The sequence below is a fragment of the Trichosurus vulpecula genome, chromosome 9, assembly GCF_011100635.1.
Source record: "Trichosurus vulpecula isolate mTriVul1 chromosome 9, mTriVul1.pri, whole genome shotgun sequence".
Lineage (NCBI taxonomy): Eukaryota > Metazoa > Chordata > Mammalia > Diprotodontia > Phalangeridae > Trichosurus > Trichosurus vulpecula.
Window position 1 is genome coordinate 85787421 of NC_050581.1, and position 22944 is coordinate 85810364.

Here is a 22944-nt window from a genome sequence, read left to right on the forward strand (position 1 = left end):
ATACTCTTCCTTACACTTTTTCCTCTCTTTGCTCCCTGCTCCATTTTTACCTAAAAAAAGAGATAGTAAGAGAAAAGGTGTGTGTTCAGCACCAGTTCTCTGAGCATATTGCACTCTGCTTCTGTTTTCATATCTCTCTTCTCTTTCCCTCTTCTCTAAGTAAAATTCTTTCTCTTTCTTCCCTCTTAAACCTCTGTTAATGATTCACCCTCTAGTGTTAGAGATTGTTTTGCTTATGAATACAGTTATCCTTTCCATATCACTTGGGTTAGGGGTGCTGTGCCCCCTGGACCTGGCTCTCCCTTCATACCAAAGAATATGTCTGATTTTTTTTTCTTTTTCTTTTATGGGATGTTTACACTACTCTATTATAAAATTTTGATTAAGTATTTGGTCATTGGTTCTGTGTCGACTACTGGCCTTCATGTGTCATTAGCAGCTTTTGCAAAATACCCCCAAAATTCCTATTTAATTTCTTACGTTAACCCATGATATATTGAAACCATGATGGGGAAAGTCATGATGTGGAAGGGATAACTGTAATCACTCTGTGACTATGCCTTCCCTCTTTCCTCCCGCCCCTTTCTCTCTTGTTTTCTTGTTCAATTGACTATTTCTGCTCTGCTTTGTATATACTTGTATCTGTCTTTTACGTGTGTCTTTGTATTCTACCTTTTATTCATGTAAAAGTGAGATTCAAACATTGCCCTCTCCCTTGCCCCTCCTTCCTTATTTGTATAGTCTTCTACTTAAACACCTCAGTTATATGAAGTAACCTCTTATTCTTTCTCCTTCTCATTTTCTTTAGTGTATCACTTTTACCTTTCCTTTCTTTTTTTTAAGATCATCATCTCTGGCTGTCACTCATTCCTGGAATGCTCTCCTTCTCAACGCCATTTCCTGGCTTCTTTTAAATCCCAACTAAAATCCCATCTTTTACAGGAAGGTTTTCTAACCTCTCTTAATTCTAGTGCCTTCTCTCTATTAATTTATTTCCTATTTATCCTGTTTGTAGTTTGTCTTGTATATATTTGCTTATTGGTTGTCTTCCTTATTAGATCACCAGCTAACTGAGGACAGAGACTACTGTCTTTTGCTGCTTTTTGTATCCCCAGTACTTAGGACAGTGCTGGCACATAGTAGGCACTTAATGTTTATTGATTGATTGTTCCAAAAGGTTCTTTTTGGGGCCATCTTAGCTGGACCCCCTACCTACCTCCTGAAAATCTCTGGCTTTCTCTCTATTCTGACTTACCTGGAAATATAACTCATTGTGATTTCTCCTTCCCTACTCAGTCTGGTCCTCTTCCTAGAACTTTATTGGAGTCAGTGTGGAAGAGAACTGGGACATTCTGTTGCTTTTTACTCTTCTATGTTTGCCATCAGGATCCTGCTCTTTCCAATCTCCATGTTTTTGCTCATGTTACCTTTCATGTCTAGAATTGTCTTCCCTTCCCTTCATGTCTTCCCTTCCACTAACAGCTCCATTTTTTTTTTAATTTCCAACCATTTTTTGAAGGTCTAATTCAAATGTCACCTCTTCCATGTAGTCTTCACAGACAACCTTCTCAAAACCTTCCCCCACCCACTTTCAGGTAAAAATGATCTCAGCCTCCTCAGATTTCTTATAGCATTTTGTCTGGACCTCTTTTCATTTTTACTTTGTGAACATATGTCTTTCCTTTTGGATTATAAGCTTCTTGAGAGCAGATTCTCAACTCAGTTTAATTCACCAAAATTTAAATACCTATTATGTATTAGATATATAATGTATTGAGTCATAAGAATTCAGAGACAATAACTAGATGGTTCCTTTCCTCAAGGAGTTAACATTTCATTGAGTGTACGGAGTGGATGTGGGAATGGTTTTGAGATATACGACATGTTCCTAGGTAATAAATTGAGGAGAGGGAGAGTATACTTACAACTTGGAGGAAAACATAGGAGGTGGCATCTATACTGAGACTTGAAGAAACCTAAATATTCTAAGAAACATGTGAGGAAGAAGCACTTTTAGGGAATTTGGGATGAACTGCTCCCCAGCATGGAGAAAGAGAATGGAATGCCAAGTTTGTTTGGGACATAGAGTATGTGAAGGGGAGTGATAAGAAATTAATCTGGAAAGGTACTTGGAAAGCCAGATTGCAGAAGGTTTAAATTGAGGAGCTTGCATTTTATCCTAGAGGGAATAAAGACCCACTGAAAGTTTTTGAGCCAGGGCAATGACATGGCTAGAGATTTATTTTAGGGATATTATTTGGGGAGCTATGTAAAGGATGGATTTGAAGAAGGGAGAGACTGAAGGATGAGAGAGCAATTAGGAGGCTTCTATAATAGTTCAGATAAAAGGTGATGAGGAACTGAAGTAGGATGGTTTCTCTCTTTCTCTCTCTCTCTCTCTCTCTCTCTCTCTCTCTCTCTCTCTCTCTCTCTCTCTCCCCCCCCTCTCTCCCCCTCTCTCCCATGTCTTTTATTGCCCTTACACTATCACCCTTTGAAACACATCTCTTACCCTTACCTGGCCCACTCAAACAATCATCTCCAGCTGCTCCATGTACTCGATGACCTGCTTGGCCAGCTTCCTGAAGAGGATGGTTTGTATTCTCTGGTTTTTGCTGCTGGCACTTGAAGCTGTAGTAATTGCTGGGTCCCAGTACTCTCCTCTCTTCTCGGATGTATGTAGAGTACTTTACATAAAATAGACACTTAATCACTGTTCGTTGAATACATATGTGGGGTTAACTTAAATCCCTCAAATATTAGGGCACCTTGGGAGATCACATCAGTGTGATTACTCCTGTCATCAGTGTAGGTTATTATTCCTCTGATGTCTTGCCATCCTATGTGATTCTATACCCTGGGAATAAGCCATAGAATTTGTTCAAAACAAGTATGATTTGAATACATTGAATATCTAATGAGATAAAATCATTGTTACTGTGAAATCTTTGGGAAAACATTTTAATTCCAAACTGTTGCTCTATTGTAGCAGCTCCGTGGTGTCTGGGCACAAGATGTTGTGGATGGAACTTGCGTAGCAGTAAATAACAAATACAGACTCATGGCATTTGGTTGTGTTAGGTAAGTACTATGTTTGTTTTAAGAACCATTGCCAAAATTTTTACCTTTTTAGTTGAATGGATATACTGTATACACAGCTATTTATTGGTAAAGTTTTCTCTTAAAATAATTACAGTTACACTGTGTTTTTGCTGTTTTAAAATATCAGAATTTTGTTACAATATATTAATATCAAGACTGTTTTGTTGATACTGTAGTTAGGTTTGTGTTAATTCATTAAAATTTTAAATCCTAAATGTAAGCTTTCTTCTACATCTTAAAGGTAGCACACTACTACACAGATTTAGATATTTAGATATGTTCACACATAATTACATATGCATCAAATATATTAAATCACTTGAATTTTTAAATTTCTAAATGCTCTTCCACATTTTTATTTATATATTTTTATTTTGATTTGAACGAGTAAGAAAGTTATTCCAGTAATCTCTGACTAGTGCTGCCATGCTAGAAAGGGAAGAGAGTTTTAGTCTGGGGAGTCACAAAGATTGTGAGCTGATGTACAGTGAGTGCCTAGAGTAAGAGAGAAGGGAAAGGAATATGGGAGTGGATGGGGAGAAGTACTCATAGGGCAGCAAGAGAATTGGCCAGAAGCCTGGGTGGAGAGCATGTGAAGGTGACACATCTGGAAGGTCTCAAATCCATTGAAGTATTTGGTCTATTGGAAGATAGGGAAATCACTGCCTGACCTTTGTCACTCGCTAGGCCTCTATCTACTTATCTGTAAAAGAAGAATCTTGGCTGGATTTAATTCATCAGAGATATGCTAAGCAATTTTTCTGTGAAAAATGGTCTCTGTTCTCAAGGAACTCTTCTACTTGGGGAAGGATGCAATAATATCCCAGAAATTAATACAAGGAAACCTAGAAGGAAAGAAAGCATTAACAATCAGGGTAACAGGAAAGGCTTCCCTTAGAAAGTAGCACCTGCAGCTAACCTTAAAGGAAACCAATGATTCCAGGAGATGAAGTTAAGGAATGCATTCCAGGCATATAAGACAAAACCTGAACTTTGGCATGAAGCAAGAGATGGAATGATGGAGTTTGGCGAGCAGCAAATAGGGCGCTTTGGCTTCATCATAGAGTGTGTGTAAAGGATTAATGTGAAATAAGTCTTAATAAGTAGACTAGAGCCAATGAAATGTCCAAATGAGTAGTTTCTATTTTTGTGTTTGTGGTAGTAGGGGGTCAGAAGAGATTCTAGGTAGGTTAAGAGGTAAAGGTAATGAGTACCATTGTGAACATGTTGAATTTAAGATTATAATCAGACATCCCAGTAAAAACATTGGTAATGCCGGGCCGGGGTTCAGAAGGTATTAAATCTAGGTGTATAATTTTGAGAGTCTTTTGTGTAGAGATGGTAATTAAACCTATGCTAAATCTCTGGGCCTTTTCCTATTTTCTTTTTATTCTCTTGTTTGGTGACTTTCATCAGCTCCCATGGATTTAATGATCATTTCTATATAGATGATTCTCAAGTCTTTATATCTAAGTCTAGCCTTTCTACTAAGTTCCAGTTTTGCATCTTGAAGTTCCTATTTAATATTTCAAACTGGATGGCCTATAGTCATCTTTCTCATCCTTTCCAACAGATTTTACCATGAAAGATGCAGTTGTCTTCAGTTATCTTCTTTTTCTTTTGCTCATCATGAGCACTGTAAGGCAAAATGATCAGTGTTCCATGAAATTGAAGGGTTTTGTTGCCTTTGGGTGCATTTTTAAAAGTTCACCAATTCCTTAACTTACCTCTCTAATGAGAACTTGTGGTACATCCTTCCATTTATCTGCAACTTCTTCTATCTTCTCATTTCATTTATAATGATAATGCCATTATTGAAGTATGTATGATTGTAAAGCCTAGCTGCTCTATAATATGAAAATAAAAACAACCATAGTTTAAAATCCTTTCTAAGATATATTTCAATCTGTTATTGTGTTGGTTATTAAAGAAGCAAGATAAGTGTAAAATAGCTAAAGTTAAGGACCTTACTTTTAAATATGCATATTTCTTGTGTGCCAGAAAGTTACTTTTGTGAGTAGTGATAATGTTACTTCTTATATTTGAGTTTCTGTGATTTTTTAGAAGTAGTTCCCCCCTCAAAGGTTGTGTGATTTACTTTCTAGTGGATCTGTGCAAGTTTACACAATAGATAACACCACTGGAGCCATGCAGCTATCTCACAAATTGGAGCTAACACCAAAACAATATCCTGGTGAGTTATTTTTTATGTTATTTGTAAAGCTTACTGGTGTTGATTTTTGTAATGTGCTAAATTTATGACATAAGTTGAAATGAATGTACTAGAAGTAAAATATTTGAAAATTTGATAGATCTGATGTCTCATTAGTATTACTGATCTCTAACTGGAACTGATTTCAACCCCCTCCATGGTTTCCCATGATGTCCAATTTTTATGCGCATCCATAGTTGATCCATCCCATGGCTAGAGGACTTCTTCTGGTTCTTTTATTATATTGTGACTTCCACTGTGGCATCTAGCTGTCTAATCCCTTACTCTCATTATATGAATAGCCCACCTTCTTTTCCAGTCATCATTTTCTTTTCTTTTTTTTTTATGGCTCTAATGTTTTCTTTTTTTGGAGGGGGGGAGGCAAGGCAATTGGGGTTAAATGACTTGCCCAAGGTCACATAGCTGGTGTTAGTTGTCTGAGGCCAGATTTGAACTCAAGTCCTCCTGACTCCAGGGCCAGTGCTCTATTCACTGCACCACGTAGCTGCCCCAGTCATCATATTCTTGATGAAGTTCATTAATACTATGATAAAATTCTGTAATAAAGATTTTCTTCTCTCACTGGTGATGTGTTCAAAGTAATACTTGGTATTCAGTAGAACTCTATAAGCATGGCTTGTGGATTTGAACATTTCTCTTCACACATCACATCTCTGTGTCATAAAAGCCTAACCTTAAGCTGAGTGTCAAGCCTGTCCTAACCCCAGTGTTACCAAGAGATGCCTAAGTAACCAAATTGCAGCTTAAAACATTCATTAGCTATGCAATTTGTTTAAATAAAATTTTAACCATGGAATAGTGTATATAATAACTTTGGGGATGTATATTTTTAAATTGGGGGTATAACTTAGGGATCTTGAATAATTTGATAAGTTTCTATTAGATATTTCATGCTCCATTTGCTTATAAGATTTTAAAACGAACTTTGATTTGTGATATTTAGGTAATTTTTGTCTGTTGGCTGGTTGTGTAATAGAATTCGTTGGGAGTTATGTAATAAAATGAAAGGGTTGATTTAGGTGATCTTGAAAATCCCCTTCTAGCTCTAATTCATTTGAAACCCATGAAATAGATATATTATGGATTATTAAAAGTATGTAAGTCATATGCATCTCTTTGCTACTTCATATTATTGCTTGAATAAGTTACACATTTAACTTAAAGTGTTACTCAGCGTGTTTGTTTCTGTCTTGGCTCAGTTTAAGTCCCTATACTAGACAAGTAGAGACCAGTACTGGTTATTCTGGGGTTTCAAACTCAAGATTTCTCTGGATTTTGCCTATTCTGAAATGGATCTTACCTGCAGAGATCCTGGATATTTATCTGCATGTCTATGTGTTGTGGGAAAGTTGTATTTTATAGCAAAACATTGAATATTAGCAGAATTGGAAATTTTTTTCTCCCTATCTAACTGTAGTACTTATGTTATAGTATTGCTGTACATATCAACTGAGGTAAGTAAATGACAATTACCAACAGAAGGAAGCCTTACCGTTGGGAGCAAAACCAATTTTAGCTAAAATGGTTAAAAATAAAAATTAAAGAAAGTAATTTTTAGGCAACTATAATACTAAAAAAAATTTTTTTTGCCAAAGGAACAGGCTAGTATTTTTAAATCTGAATTTACTATAGGAATAATTTTATATTAATATCACTAGAACTTTTCCGTCATAGTAACTAACCATAGAAACTGTAGAGAAGCACTACTGGACTCACCAAAAAAAGAAAAGGCAACCCTCAAGAAACTACAATTAATTGCATCTTGCTGAAGGTTACATGGATAGTAAACTGCAAAGCCAGAACTAGAACCCGGGTCTTTTAAACTCCAATTTCAGTGCTTATTCTACTGAATCCCTCTAGATGTGGAATATAACATGTAAAGTATGTTTATGAAATATCTTTTTCCCTTCTTTTAACATTTTTAATAGATATTTGGAACAAAACGGGAGCTGTTAAATTGATCAAGTGGTCTCCTGATAACAGTGTTGTCATGGTGACTTGGGAATATGGAGGCCTTTCTTTATGGAGTGTGTTTGGTGCCCAGCTGATTTGTACTCTTGGAGGAGATTTTGCGTGAGTGAATGAATTATAACTAGTATTAGAAAAAATAACTTTTACAAAGACAAAAAAGAACTTTGTATCCTGGGACTGTCTTCCTTGTTTTGTTTCCCCCCCTTTTCTAAACAGCAATTTCTAAGGAATTGTTTTAGAGCTTTTCATTGCTTTCTCACCTAAAAAGACATTTTTAATGTATCTCTGGAAACCTGTCTTCACAATAATTAAGGTGTCCTGAAAATTGTCTTATTTTACCCCACTGGAGGATAAGGTAAATATCCCAATTCCCCTTGCCAAATTAAGTCCTGACAGAGAATGTTTACCCCCCAAGGTTGTCTAACTTACCGTTGCTTATAGCTGGTATAAAGGATGGATTAGAGGGGAGTGACCTGCAGTAGTCCAGACAAGAGGTGACGAGAGGCTGAACTAGGATGGAGACTGAGTAGAGAGGAGAGGGTATTTGTAAGAGATGCTACAGAAGTAGAATTGAAAAGACTTGGCAGCTGATTGATATATAGGGTGAGGAAGAATAAGGGGTTGAGGAAACTGTAAGGTTCTGCAACCCAAGTGACTTGGACAGATGATAATGCCCCTGATAGAAATAGGGAGTTTTAGAATAAGAACCGGTTTAGGGATTAAGATGATGAATTCTGTGTTGGACATATTGAGTTTGACATGTCTTCTTGTTGTTCAGTCACTTTCCAATTGTGTCCAACTCTTTGTGACCCCATTTGGAGTTTTCTTGGTAAAGATACTAGAGTGGTTTGCCATTTCCTTCTCCAGCTTATTTTTACAAATGAGGGTTAAGTGACTTGTCCACAGTCATATAGCTAGTCAGTGTCTGAAGCCAGATTTGAATTCATAAAGATGAGTCTTCCTGATGTTAGCCCCAGCACTCTATCTGTTGTACCACCTAGGCTTTGGCATATCTCTAGGACATCTGTTGTTGATATCCATTAGTCACTTGATGTAGTACTGGAGAAATCTTCATAAAGATGATAATTGAATCCATGGGAACTGATGAGGTCACCAAGAGAGTATAGAGGGAGAGAATAAAAGAGGGTCCATAACGGCTTTAGAATCTTCCACATTTAGAAGATAAGATATGGATGATTCAGCAAAAGAGACTGAGAAGAAATTGTCAGGAAGTGAGTTGAGGAAAAAATATCTTAGGAGGAGAATGTGGTGGGCTACTACAGAGATGTCAAGAACGCTTATCATAAGAACTTTTTAAAAGCCATTGGATTTGGGAAGAGAAAGATAACTTTGGAGAAAGCAGTTTTTCAGGGGAGTGAGAAGAGAAGGGGAGTCCAAATAAAGGATAGGCATCTTTCTCTCAAGAGTTTAGCTGTGAGAGGGAGAGAACTATAGAATTGTGTATAAGATGAGTGTATGAAAGAGTCAAACAAGGACTTTTAAAGGATGGGGAGACTTAGTTGTGTTTTTGGGCAACAAAGAATGAATTGACTGATAGGAAGAGAAGAAAATTTAGGGAGAGAGGGTGGATAATTGAGGGAGCAAATCTGCTGGAGGAAGTTGGAGTAGGGTATGGTATCAAGGATATTCACAAGGAATATACAAGAATACTATGTAAGTATTAACAAGGGGGACTTGACTTTTTTCTATCCCCAATATGCTTGGTTAGGTAGAAAGTTCACTGTGCATAGTGCTTCCAGCTGCCATTCCTAGGGCCTCTTGGCAAGAAGCTACCCGTCCTGCTATGGATTGCTATATAATATGGATTGAGGAATTCTTTGCTATTCTATTGTATAGATCTGTAAAAAAAAAAAAAACCAGATAGAACTAATATTGTAGTGGTGGATTTTTTAAAATAAATTCTTTGCTTTTTTTTTCAGACTGACAAAAGAATTGTGCAATTTTAAATTGTTAAAAAAGATAATTTGACTTAAAACTTATATTTAAAAAACATGAATTGTATAAATTTTTTCAAAAGAAGAGTCAACGTCTCATCAGAAACTGGAGGAAAAAAATGAGACTGGAAAAAGATGTCATGGGCTTTTGAGATGAAAAGTAGGGTTTAGGGACTTCATGGTGAATAAGTTAAACTCCTATACTAAGAATGTCTTTGTTCTTTTAGTTACCGGTCAGATGGTACTAAGAAAGAACCTCTTAAAATCAGCTCTATGGTAAGTATACCTATAAAAATTAGCACTTTGTGAGAAGTCTAAATTGTGTTTTGTCATGTGTGGTGTTTCTTGTTTATGTGATTTAATGTTCTGCCAGAATATGAATAAATTCTTCAGCATGTAATTTTTGATTGGCTAGAACCATTTTTAAAGGTAAAGGGGAAAACCTAGTTAGTCTTTAGTGTTTCATTTTTTTATTCTTTTTGGTGACGGTAACTATCATGTAGGGCAGAGTTTGTTGTAAAGAAAGTATACCTTTTTTTACTTGGGAATACCTCCATTACTTTTATGATTCCTTTGCAGCTATTTTTTTATTCTTCTCTTTCATATAACCAGGCACAAAACTAAATATATGTTGGACATGTTGCCTTTAAGGTCTTGCTAACAATTTACTACTAAATATTTCTTGAGAATTACTGTTATTATATTATTTTAAAATAAATTGAATATCCTTCCTGATTTTACAGAAATCAGTGGGATAAACCCTTCTATATATAACGTCAGACATAATTTTACACTACCCCACCACTCATAAGTTATGTTTGTGAATAATCCCATAAGAATTACGGAAGCATTTCTTCTAGAAATAAGAAAGGAGACTTTTCCCTGTCATCTTTTTCTGGATCATGAACCTTTCTAGACAGTGCTTCCATAGTTATATTTCCTTTATCATTCAGTGGGGTGGGGAATGTGTGTGGTGTGGGGGGAGAGGAGAATAAAAGAAAGCATGTAGCAAAAAGGTTTTGATATTTGATTATTTATTTGTGCCTTGGACTCTTTTTATTGATCAAACGAATTATCTAAGTCAGAAATGGTGATTTTATATTCTCTAATCCTCTTTTCCTATAATCCAATTAAAGTAATTTAAATAATAAAGTAGAGAGAAAATTTTCCTGAGAATAAAGTCCTAGATTTGGTGATACTGGTGTTATCTATAATTTGTTCCACTGTCCCAAGTGCGGGGCAAGGAATGTGACACTCAGAAAAACTGAATTTTAATGTGATTCTAAAGCATGTTGAATTTAGCAACATTTTGCAATCTTCTACAAGTCAAGAACAATTCTGGCATGCAAGTAGTATGAGAATGTATGCAGTTAAGATGAGATGGAAGAGGTTTTTTTGCTGTTCAAGAGTAATTTTTTGTTTCCTTTTCACACAAGAGTTGGGGTGCAGAAGGTTATCATCTGTGGGTAATTAGTGGATTTGGTTCTCAAAATGCCGATGTTGAGTCTGACATCAAGAGTTCAGCTAATCAGCCTGGCATTCTACAATTTCAGTTCATCAAAAGTGCACTCACTGTTAACCCTTGTATGGTAAGTAGGTATTTATGACCTATAGCATTTTAAAGGGTTTTTTTTCAATTATCTTTTGGGATTCTTAACATTTAAAAAAGATGTCATTTTATAGTGTTCAAATCTTGAACCACTCTCATAGGTTATAACTGTTTCTGATTTTGTTTTCTATCTTGGTTTATTTTGTGCCAGAAGTTTTCTTTCTGGGTCTATTATATGTCCTTTTATATATTTATAGGTTCAGTAAAAACAAGGTGGGTTCAGTAAGAACAAAAGTGGGAGAGAAAGTAGTCTCAAAAAATTGAGTTAGCACTCTGTCCTGTTTGTATTTTTGCTTCTATAGAGTATAACTGTATTCTAACCCCAGGCCCCAGGAGCTATAAAGGAAACTTTTTATAGCGTTTTGTCCATCAGGGTCAAGCCCAAGTATTTATTATTTGCACCTGAAAATAATTTCTTTTCAGTTTCTACAATTTTAAAGTTTCTTTCAAAATCATTCCTTCCCCTCAAAAACAAACAAAAAAATTCCATCTTCAGAATGTTGTGGATTTTTGAAATGCTATTTGACAGCTATGCATAGCCATCTGTCTTTTCGAGTTCTTACTAACTCAATTTCCTCCTTTGCCTCAGGCATTTTTAAATCTTTGGTGCATTTCAGATTGAAACAAAGCATGAAAATGGCCTTTTCTCAAAGCCTTTCCTACAATTTCAACTAAGTGGTCCCCAGAAAAACAGAAACACTCGCAGAAAAATAGCATTGACTTTTATGTAAAAGAAACACTCATAGCAAAGTGACAATAACTGGGATTTCTTCTTGTAATAGAAAGAATAAGTAGTTTTGAAAGGCAAGGCTCTAACTAGCTGATTTATACTTCTCTAAACTTGAAAAACATAACCTTGAAAAATTATGTTCTTTTTATGTTATTTTCAATTAATTTTTTTTCAGTTAAGTATTTTCTCTCTCCTATGTTTTCCTCCCTTCTGAAAAAAAGGAAATCAGAACTCTTATAACAAATTACATAGTCAAACAAAAGAAACATGGGGAAATAACGTATACGAAGGAATGTGGGTAGATAATTTAACTTTCATTTAATTTCTTTAATTTTTATTTTAAAAGTTTTATCTATGCTTTTTTTATATAGCATAATTCCTGATAAGCCCTTCCCCCATTGAATCCTCTCCTGTTATATAAAATTAATCAATAATCATTTATTAAGCATAAACAGTAGACTAAAAAATTTAATCCAAACCAGTTAATACAGTGGAATCATCAGATAGCATATGCAATATTATGAATCCCTAGGCTTCCACCTCCCTAGTGAGAGGAAGGAAGTATGTTTCATCATCTGTTCTCTAGTGGCCAAGATTGTTCATTATACTTTATCAAGGTTCAGCTGCCTCACACTGTTCTTTTTATTTACAGTATTGAAATCAGTGTTATATATATTTTTCCTCTAGTTCTGCTCTCTTCACTTGGCTTAGTTCACTTAGTTTTACTCAGGTCCCTTTTTTTGTTTAATCTTACAGTTGCTGTCTCTATCTTGAATCTTCTACCTACTCCAACCCATGTTCTACTAAAATATCAAAGAATCTTTCTAAAATGCAAGTCTGACTATGTCATACCCTTCTTCTTTTTCTCCAGTCCCCTTCCCCTGCCAATAAACAACAATGGCTCCTTATTACCTGCAGGATCAAATATAGCATTCTCTGTTTGACTTTTAAAGCCCTTTATAACTTGGCCTCTTCCTACTTTTCCAGTCTTCTTATACCTTACTCTCCTCTACGTACTCTACAATCCAAAACACTGGTCTCTTTGCTATTTCTTTCACAAAGACATTCCATCTTCTGACTCCATACATTTTTACAGGCTGTCCCTCATGCCTGGAATGCCCTCCTTCCTTGTTTTCACCTCCTCCTTCCTGGATCTCCTTCATGTTTCAACTAAAATCTCACATTCTACAAGAAGCTCCTCTCAGCCCTTTTTATGTGCTCCTGCTGTTCATCTGAGCTTACCTACAGTTTATCCTTTGTGTGTGTGTGTGTGTGTGTGTGTGTGTGTGTGTGTGTGTTATTTGTTCATAGTTATTTGTATATTGTCTTCCCCTTTAGATTGTGAGGTCCTTGAGGGCAGGAACCATTTTTACTTTTATTTGTATCCCCAGTGCTTGAAACAGTGTATGGCACATGTTGTTGTTGAGTAGTTTCAGTCATCTATGACTCTTCGCAACCTCTTTTTGGAGTTTTCTTGGCAAGGGTACTGGACCACTTTGCCATTTCCTTCTCCAGTCTGTTTTACAGATGAGGAACTGAGACAAACAGGGTTAAGTCAATTGCCCAGGGTCACACAGCTAGTAAGTATCTGAGGCCAGATTTAAACTCATCTTACTGACTTTAGGCCTGGCACTCTATCCATTGCACTATCTTGGTGCCCACCATGGCACATAGTAGGCATTTAATAAATGCCTGTTGTGGGGGCAGCTAGGTGGCGCAGTGAGTAGAGCACCGGCCCTAGAGTCAGGAGGATCTGAGTTCAGATCCGGCCTCAGACGCTTGACACACTAGCTGTGTGACTTTGGGCAAGTCACTTAACTCCAATTGCCCTGCATTCCCCCCTCAAAAAAAATGTAAAAAAAAACTTTAAAAACAAATAAATGCCTGTTATGGTGCAGTATCATCTCTTGACATTATCATACCACAATTTGTTCAGCCATTTTCCAGTTGATAGGAACCACTTTGTTCCCAGTTTTTTTGCTACTAAAAAAAGTACTGTTGTGAATATTAAGACCTTTCTTCTTGACCTCCTTGGGATAGATACCTATTGGTGCCTTCGTTAGTTCAAAGGATGTGCAATTTATAATAATTCACAGCTCTTCCAACACTGTTAGTGTGCTTTTATAGTCCATTTTGAAAACCAGTTTTTGATCTTTTCAATGTAGTAAATGAAGACCATAGAGGCAATGAGATGTACTCCATGTCGTCCATGTTTTCAGGCCAGGAAAATTCCTTTGAGGTCTCTTTTACTTGAGCTGGAACTATTACTGCTCATCCCAAAGCTGTACACTACTGTGATCTTATTCTACCAACAGTAGTCCAACCTTTCCAATATTACTAGCACCTAAGAAATCATTACCCTTGTCTGCAACTACTAAAACTCCTTGTTTTCACACTTGGAAATTTGGTTCATTATTAGCAATGAAGGTCTTCCATGAAGTTACATTGCCATCTATTGGCAGTTCTGGAAATTGCCATTAAAATAGCTCTAAGTTTGGATGTGCTTTTGGCCCTTTTGAATAAAATGAGTTTAAACGAAAAATTCATTTATGGTTAGAATTTATAATGTAGTTTATCTACCAAATAATCCCATTTGCATAAATCATCATATTTTACATTCGCTCAAAAGGTAATTATAGAATCTAGGAGTTCAAATTTACTTCAGGGGGCATTTAGTCTAATCTGACCCTTACCAAGAATTCCTTGTATAGAATCCATAACAAACCATCATTTATCCCTTGTTTGAACACTTCCAGTGAGGGAAACATAGTAACATCTGACGCTTTTGAAAAGAGTAATTATTAGAAAAAATTTGTTTAAAATAAGCCTAAAGTGGGGGGCAGAGCCAAGATGTCAGCTTGAAAGCAGGGACTCACTTAAGCTCTCCTCCAGGTCCCTCCAAACACCTGTAAAAAATGGCTCTGAACAAATTCTAGAGCTACAGAACCCATGAAATAGCAGAGGGAAGCAGAGCTACAGCCCAGGACAGCCTGGATGGGCATTGGGAAGGGTCTGTTACACGGTGATGGGAGTAGAGCTCAGCCCAGCGTGGGGGCCAGGACTAGCCAGACTGGGAGTTGGCTGGACCAGGCTGTAGGGCACTGAATCATTGAGCTATGGCAGTTACCAGACTTCTCAACCCACAAACGCCGAAGACAACAAAGCAGGTTGGTGGAAAAATGGCTGGATTGGAGTGAGAGCGGTGGGCCCCAGCCCCGGGGGCAGCTGAGATGGTGCAGTGCAGTGGGCAGCAGCAGCTGGAAGCTCCTGCGTCTGTTTCCAGAGCTCCAGCTGCTGTTGCTTCCAGCCCCAGGCCCACTCGGTGGGAGGAATTAAGTGGTGGATCACAGCGGGTCGTGATCCTGTTTGGCAGTTCTTGGGGGAGGAGAAGCACTGGTGTGGCAGAGCTTTCTGTGTAGAAGTAGCTCTGAAAACAGCAGCACAGCCCCTAAAGCTTGGGACAAAGTACTCTCTACTCTACAAGCAGTCATATCTTGACAAAAAGCTCATGGGTCAGGTAGTTGTCTCGGAACATGAACAGCCAGCGAAAATGGACTCAGACTTTAGAATCTTTTTTTGGTGACAAAAAGATCAAAATACACAGCCAAAAGAAGTCAACAAAGTCAAAGAGCCTACCTCCAAAGCCTCCAAGAAAAATATGAATTGGTCTCAGGCTATGGAAGAGCTCAAAAAGGATTTGGAAAAGCAAGTAAGAGGTAGAGGAAAAATTGGGAACAGTGATGCAAGAAAATCATGAAAAACAAGTCAGTGACTTGCTAAAGGAGAAAATAACACCTAAAAAAATAGACTAACCCGAATGGCAAAAGAGCTCCAAAAAGCCAATAAGGAGAAGAATGCCTTGAAAGGCCGAATTACCCAAATGGAAAAGGAGGTCCAAAAGGCCACTGAAGAAAATAATACCACCTTAAAAATTAGATTGGAGCAAGTGGAAGCTAGTGACTCTATAAGACATCAAGAAATTATAAAACAGAACCAAAGGAATGAAAAAACGGAAGACAGTGTGAAATATCTCATTGGAAAAACCACTGACCTGGAGAATAGATCCAGGAGAGATAATTTACAAATTATTAGACTACCTGAAAGCCATGATCAAAAAAAGAGCCTAGACCAGAAGGGTAAAATAGAAATTGAAAGAATCCACTGATTGCCTCTTGAAAAAGATCCCACCAAGAAAACTCCCGGGAATATTGTCGCCAAATTCCAGAGTTCCCAGGTCAAGGAGAAAATAATGCAAGCACCTTTTAGCTTCTCCTCATTTAGCATATTTGCCATTATTCTGACTATCCTTCACACCCTCTTCTGGAAACGTATCATATGATCTATAAAGTTCCTAAAATGAGATGTCCAGAACTGAATATAATAATCCAAACATGGCCTTACCAGAGCAGAGTAAAATGTATAAATATACTTCACTTGTCCCAAGTACTGTGTTTCTCTTAATGTAAACTAGAATAGCATTAGCTTTTTCCAGTTCTCTTCTCATACGGTTGACTCATAATAAACTTGAAATCCACTAAAAGCTCTAGATCTTTTTCACAAGAATGGTTGTTAAACCAGGTGTTTCTCTTCTCTGGTTTTATGAAGTTGATTTTTTTTAACCCAAGTGTAGAACTTTACATTTGTCCTTTACAAATTTTATCACATTTGATTGGACTCATTCTTTTGGCCTTTTTAGATGTTTTTGAGTCTAGATTATCATCCTCCTCTCAAGTGTCCACCTTTATATCATATGTAAATTTCATAAGGATGCCAGGATAAATGTTGAGGTAATTTGTGGACATCATCAATTCAGCAACTACTTGATAAGCCTCTGCTATGTACAGTGCCTTGTGCTAAGATTCACACATAATGTATCCTGCTTTTAAAGTGTTTAAAATTGAATGGGGATACACATATAGACAAACAACTATTATATGAAAGAGAGTGAGACAAATGAAAAGAAAAGTCCAGGCAGTAAGCCCTGAGAGATTTCGAGAGGGAGAAGTCGCTTTCACCTGCAAGGAGAGTTAGGAGTATGTTTTATGGAAGAGTTAGCGCCTAAATTGTACCTTGAAGAGAGGCCTTCAGCAGGTAGCTGTCCAAGTATGAGGGATAGCAGGAACAAAGGGACAACGATGGGGGAGAGAGAGTAGTCCATTTTATCTGAAATAATAGGAATTAAGATTGGAAAGATGGGCTGAGACCAGATTATTGAGGGCTGTGAATGCCAAGAGTGTTGAAGAGTTTATTTGGTAAGCAGTAGAGAGCCACAGTAGTTTGAGTAGAAAAATGATATAATCAAAGTAATTGTTAAGAAGATTAGTTCCAAAGTTCTGTGAAGGTTAGATCGGAGGGTAAAGACATGGAAGCAAGAAATTGATTCTGTTTCGAATAAGTTAAATGTATAAGGTACTGACAGGGTATACTGATGGAGATATATAGTTGGCAGTTAAAATATTTAACTAGAGCTCTGGGGAGAACATGAAGGGAAGTACATATAGGTGATAATGGGAGATATGGAAGTACATGAGGCTGCCAAGGAAGAAAGAGTAGGAAGAATAAAGAGGTCTGTGGAGAGATGCTTGGCAAATTGAGTATAAGGAGTAGAAGAGGGATGAGGAGCTAGAAAAAGAGATAGAGTAAATGGTAGATGAGGTAGGAAAATAGTGAGGATATAGTGCCATCAGAGGAAAGGGTTTTCAAGAAGAAAAAAAGGTGGTAGTCCAATATTGTCAAGTGCCACAGAGAAGTCAAGGAGGCTTTAAGAGCAGAAAAAAGAATATCGTATCTAGTGATTAGGTCTTTAGTGACTTTAGAGGGAGTTGTTTTGATAGAACAGTTGGGACTGAATCCAGATTGCCACTGGCTGAGGAGAGAGTAGACAGTGGTGAAGTGAAGGTGGCACATAGAATCTATTTTTTCTTAAAGTTTGGCGGTGAAGATGAAGAGAGAGAGAAAATGCTTTCTCCCCCATGAAGCTTTTCTTGATCTCCCTAAATGAAAACATTCTCTCAGTCACTATTTTAACTAAATCTTTTCCTTTGTCTATATCACTCCCTAATCTGTACTACATTTGTTTAACTGCCTGTCATACCCTTCCTCCCTTAGGGCAGGGACTACGCCTTTTTAAAAATTTTTATATACCTACTTTGGAGCCATATCTTGCTCATAGTGCGAGATTTAATGAGTGTTGGATAAATATATAAGGGGTGGCAGGGTTAAGGAAGGGATTATTTTTCATTTTGTTTTTAGATGTGAGCATATTTATTGTCTAGGAGAAAAGAATCAGTAACCAGGGAAAGATTGAAATTGTAGGAGATAGAAGCAAGATTCCAGAGGCAACTGGAGGGGATATGAGGTTGAAAGTAAATATGGAATGTGGTAGCTTTGTTTTCCTTCACTGAGACCTAGAACAAGGATGGAAGGATGGGTAAGAGTGTTGGTAGTCTTAGAAGAATGAGAATGCGACATTAAGAGAAGCCAGGTGGTACAGGGCAGAAAAAGGTAGAATTGAGGGTTTAAGAAGTTTGGAACTGCCATTCCAAATAATGCAGAACAGTCATTAAGGGATGAATATACAGATTGCTGTGTGTAGTGAGGGCCTTGCAAAGATTAGCTGTAACACAACACTTATTATTTAGCTTCCATTTTATCCTCCCTAATTACTGGAGTATTAATTTTTAAAATTGTTTCTTCCTTCTTTGTCTCCTCTCGCACAGAGTAACCAGGAACAGGTGCTACTTCAGGGAGAGGATCGCTTGTATTTGAACTGTGGAGATGCCTCACAAGCCCAGAATCCTAGAAACTCATCAGCACACTCTGAACATAAGCCCATTCGGGAAAAGAGTCCATTTTCAGATGGAAGTTTAGATTCTCAGGGTTTAAGCACTTTACTTGGACACCGACATTGGCACGTTGTGCAGGTAACTTCATTTCATGCTGAACTGCTGCCTTTTTGTAGTACTTGGTGAGATTTCTCCTGAGACTAGTTTTCAAAGTATTTTTCTGTTGCTGCAAAAAAATGGAGTGGCTTTTGCCCTCTTGTGTCATGTCTTTTTTCCACTTTTATGTTCTACCTTTTTTAGTTTCTTCTTTGTTCTTGCCACTTAATGCAGAATGGATTATTCTCTGCTTTAAATCTTTTATCAGTTTGCAGTGTCTTCAAGGACAGGAAGTTCTGCCTGTTACTCCTCCATCACAACTATGTGAAATGCTTATTTACTCTTTCATATTTTTCAAGAAATATACATCCAGCTATGTTGTAAACAAAGGCGTGGTCATGCAAATTATCACTGGAGATTAGTTTTACCCAGGCCAGTTCTGTGCAGGTGACATTAAATCAAATGGAAGAACTGAGTCTTCTATATAGACTTAGAGCCTCTGTCCCATATTCCTGTGTCCATTGTAGAATTTCTGCCATCAGTTGTGCTTATAACAAAATATTTAGCTCTTCAAACATTTTTTAAAAATCTTTTTCAGAATATCAGTATATTAGCATTCAGAAAAAAAAAGAAATACCATAGTTTGGTGCAAAACATTTATTTCAGAAATTCACTTTTTGGGAAAAAACTAAGTTAAAATGAATTAATGAAAGTAACCATCTACTTGTAGCTTTACCACCCTAAATCTTCCTTTCCACTACAATACCAAATTCTGTACCTCTTTCTCATAAATAGTCTAGGCCAGGGCTGTCCAACCTTAGGTTTTTATTGAAACGATAGACAATATATTTTGATTTGCCACTTTAGTGAGAGCTCTGCAGTACCCCAGCTTCGTTTACTAAAGCATTTATGTAAATTTCTATGCTTGTAGGCGGGACAGCCCTGGTCTAGGCTTAACTATCCGTGGTCAGAAACTATTTCTCCACAGTGGAAAGGAGGCTTGTTTCTCAACTTCCTGATGCTAACCCATCTCTGTGCATACATATATGCTTCATTACCTGTATCAGCAAGGCAATAATTACAACATAGATGATAATTGTCAAAAAGCTTATGTGGGTCTATAGCGCAAAATATATGGGACTCTTCACATAGAAGGCAGAAGTAAACCATTTATTCAGACACCAGAGGACCAGATCCCAACAGCCATCTGCCCAATCCATCACAGCAGCAAAGAATTCAATATGCAGTATCACAGCATGGAGCCTCGCCATCCCAAAACCATCTGCCCCCTGCTGGGGCCTTGCCACCAACAAGCAAAACTTATAGCACAGCTATCACAGGTTGGCTGTCTTTCCCTCAGCTCTGTCGTAACTGCTCTCTCAGCATTTCCTGTGACACAATTTCCTTTTCCTCTCAGCAAGCTCCTCCTACCACATGTGACTTAGGCTTCCTTTGATGTAAGCAGGTCACATGGCCTACTAATGGGTGGGAAAGATCTTCAAATCTAAATTGTTGTTACACTACCCCACTTAGTTTGTACCTTCCCATGATTACTTTTTTATGATTAAATAAAACCGAATCAAGTATTTCCTTTATTAAAACTTTCCACTGCTCCCTTCTCTCTTGTAGCCATTTCTCTGCTATTTCCATTTCCCCATACTATAAACTATTCATTCTACACTGACCTAGCATCAATGCCAGTTCTACCTAGCCAGGTCTATGTTACCAAAGAGCCAAGTAGAACAGAGGATTAGAGCAGGTAGGTCTGGAATTCAGGACAATCAGGAAATAAAATTAATTCCCCTTCAGCTCTAAAATTCCATGATTCTAGAAATCCATTAAACTACCTTGAACAAACACTTGAATTGATTTAGGACAATAAAGAAAAGTGTTTGTCTATTGATTACCAGCAGTAACACTGTCGTTATACCATCTATATATGAGATTCTAACATATTTCTGTGTCAAAACCAATTTCATTTTCTGAATTTTTCAGTTTTTCCCAGAGTTAATAAGATTATGTCAGAGCTAGTAATCCACTGACAATTATATTAGAATAGAAGCATGGAATTTTCAGAGCTAGAAGGAACCATACAGATTATTTAGTCCAGCCACCTCTTTTTATAGATAAAGAGACTCAGCCCCAAAGAGTTGTTCAAGACTTGTACAAGATCACAAAGCTAGTTAGTGGCAGATTTATCATTATTCTTATCTAGTTAAAAATAACACTGAAACCAAAGAACCTAAATCCAATAGAAACTATTTCTATTTTTTAGTAGTAGCCTGAATTTACTAATTCAGGTCTTTAATTCCATTTATCTTTTGTTTCCTTTTCTTATGACTCCACCTGGATAATTAAATGAATTGTTTTCCCAATGTGGTTTGTATAAAATCATTTTAAATGCCCCCAAACTGCATATTTTTAACCTGGGCATTTTTGGATAAACAGTGATGTCTCCTTGAACCAGCTACTGTTATAACCTTTAAGCTTAACACAGGTACTTTGTCTAATTCCCTATTCAACATAAGATCCTATTTAGATGTCCACTTTTCCTGAAAGATTTTGCATTTTATGTGTTCGTGATTTTCTTGTACTTAAGCAAATAAGTTCAGAGTTAATTCTGTCTTCCATTTTCCTCCTTTTCCTAGGTTTAATCTGTATTTTCTCTGTTATTAAATTTAAATTATCTTCAGCTTCCTTTCCCTAATCTCCACCCAAATCCCTGCTCTTCACTTTAAAAGATTTTAGGTTGTTAGTCTTTGCATTAAGTTCAAGAGAAAGAAAAAAAGTATCTACCTTTTGGAAGCAGGACTACTCACAGCTGTTGAAGAAAATGCTTATTCTTAACACAATGTTTTGTTCTTTCTCCATCCTATTTTCCTAGTTACAAATTTCAGATTGTAAAGCTTTAAGAGCCAATGGCCAATACACAGTTTACACCTGTGGTGGTTTGTACTTGTGTCATTTGTTCTTCATTCTTAAAGATGATCATGACATGAGGAAGATGATGCCATGACTTGCAAGAGAATTGGATTTGAATGAGGGAGGACTGTGCAAAGTCACCAGACTTACTTTCTCCCCCAGAGCCATCTGGGTTCAGTGGCCAGATATAGATCAGAACAGCCTAGAGATGGCCCAGCACACTTTACACAGCTGAATCCTAAATAATGTAACATTTTCTAAATTAATTCTTTTTCTTGGCAAAGTCCATTTAATTCTTGAAAGGTGCATAATCATATTGACCAGTATTCTAAAAAAGTTGGCTGTATAAGAAAGTCTAAACTTATGCTGTTAAGTGCAAGAAAAAATTATTGCTGGTTATTCTGTAGCCTACCAAATTCTCTTATTAATTCTGCTTTTTATATAGGGTAATTCTAAATAATCTATTTATTGGAAAGATATAAAGGTAGACATTCACATGTTTTTCTGTCTTTGGAAAGGATTAATAGCTATTCACAGATCTCTCAATGTAAAGATAATTGCTGCTTTGCTATAGGACAATGTTGCAGTGATGGGGCAAGTGTAGAGTGTTTGACATTCCACAGACAAATTCTCTTTGGTATGCTGTTTCCCCACTGGTATATTTTTAATGGTTATGGCTTCATGTCCAGGATTTCTTTTATTATCAATTAGCTACTGACCTTCCATAATCCAGGCTTCCAGGAGTTGTTATAAAAATTTCAGAAGTCTCTCAGATGGCCAATATACAAATAATTAGTTGTAACCAAAGTTATAGTGACCACTTAAGAAAGTAAGCTACTTCATGCTCCCACATGAATTTTTCAAGCACAGAGGCATTATATGAGAAGGAAAAGTTTACTTGAGGAATAAGTCAATTACTTTTGCTATTTATGAGACACCATTGTTTATAAAAATGAAATGGAAATTTTGCAGATAAAGAGAGGGTACTTAGGGAAATATGATAGGACAATGATTACGTATTTAAGGATGTAAGTAAATCTCTAAATGTATTTTGATTTAAAGATTAATTTTTAAACTTCTAAAAATAGATAATAAAATCTCATCACCAAAAAGCTTTGTGTTCAGTTCTGCTTGTTAACTTATTTTAACTCCCACTCTCCACATTGCAGCCCCTTCTGCTGAATGAGTTCAAAACTGTATTGTGGCTTGAATAAGTTTTATAAGCACTGCCATAGGGGGACCAGATATTACTGATTCAAGCAGTGGTGATGTTGAAGGAGATTGGAGCCTGAGAACTTGTGCCTAGTCACAGGTTGAAAACATGCACAACTCAGTCCCAGACCGCAATTTTTTTGTTTGTTTTCTTCATAAATAAAAATTACCAATCTCACAGACAGTCCTCTCCAAAAATCCTTTCAACTTTCATCCTTCTCTTTCCCTCCCCTCCCATTTTCTATCCTACATTTGTTTCATCTTTGGGGAATTTTCTCCATACCTACAGTGATTTTCTGAATTGATCTAATTGGTAAGATTTTAACCTT

General features: G+C 36.9%; 1 protein-coding gene across 4 annotated transcripts in view; it reads left to right on the forward strand.

Annotated features, from left to right (window-relative positions):
* RIC1 (RIC1 homolog, RAB6A GEF complex partner 1) overlaps window positions 1-22944 on the forward strand; it is a 155042-nt gene that overhangs the window by 91156 nt on the left and 40942 nt on the right. For 3 of the 4 annotated variants that reach the window (XM_036737720.1, XM_036737721.1, XM_036737723.1), the window contains 6 exons: window positions 2990-3081; window positions 5208-5296; window positions 7264-7408; window positions 9489-9537; window positions 10698-10850; window positions 18320-18523. In XM_036737720.1, coding sequence (XP_036593615.1) covers window positions 2990-3081; window positions 5208-5296; window positions 7264-7408; window positions 9489-9537; window positions 10698-10850; window positions 18320-18523 — 732 coding nt within the window. The remainder of the gene's footprint in view (window positions 1-2989; window positions 3082-5207; window positions 5297-7263; window positions 7409-9488; window positions 9538-10697; window positions 10851-18319; window positions 18524-22944) is intronic. The other variant, XM_036737722.1, reaches the window with a different exon arrangement.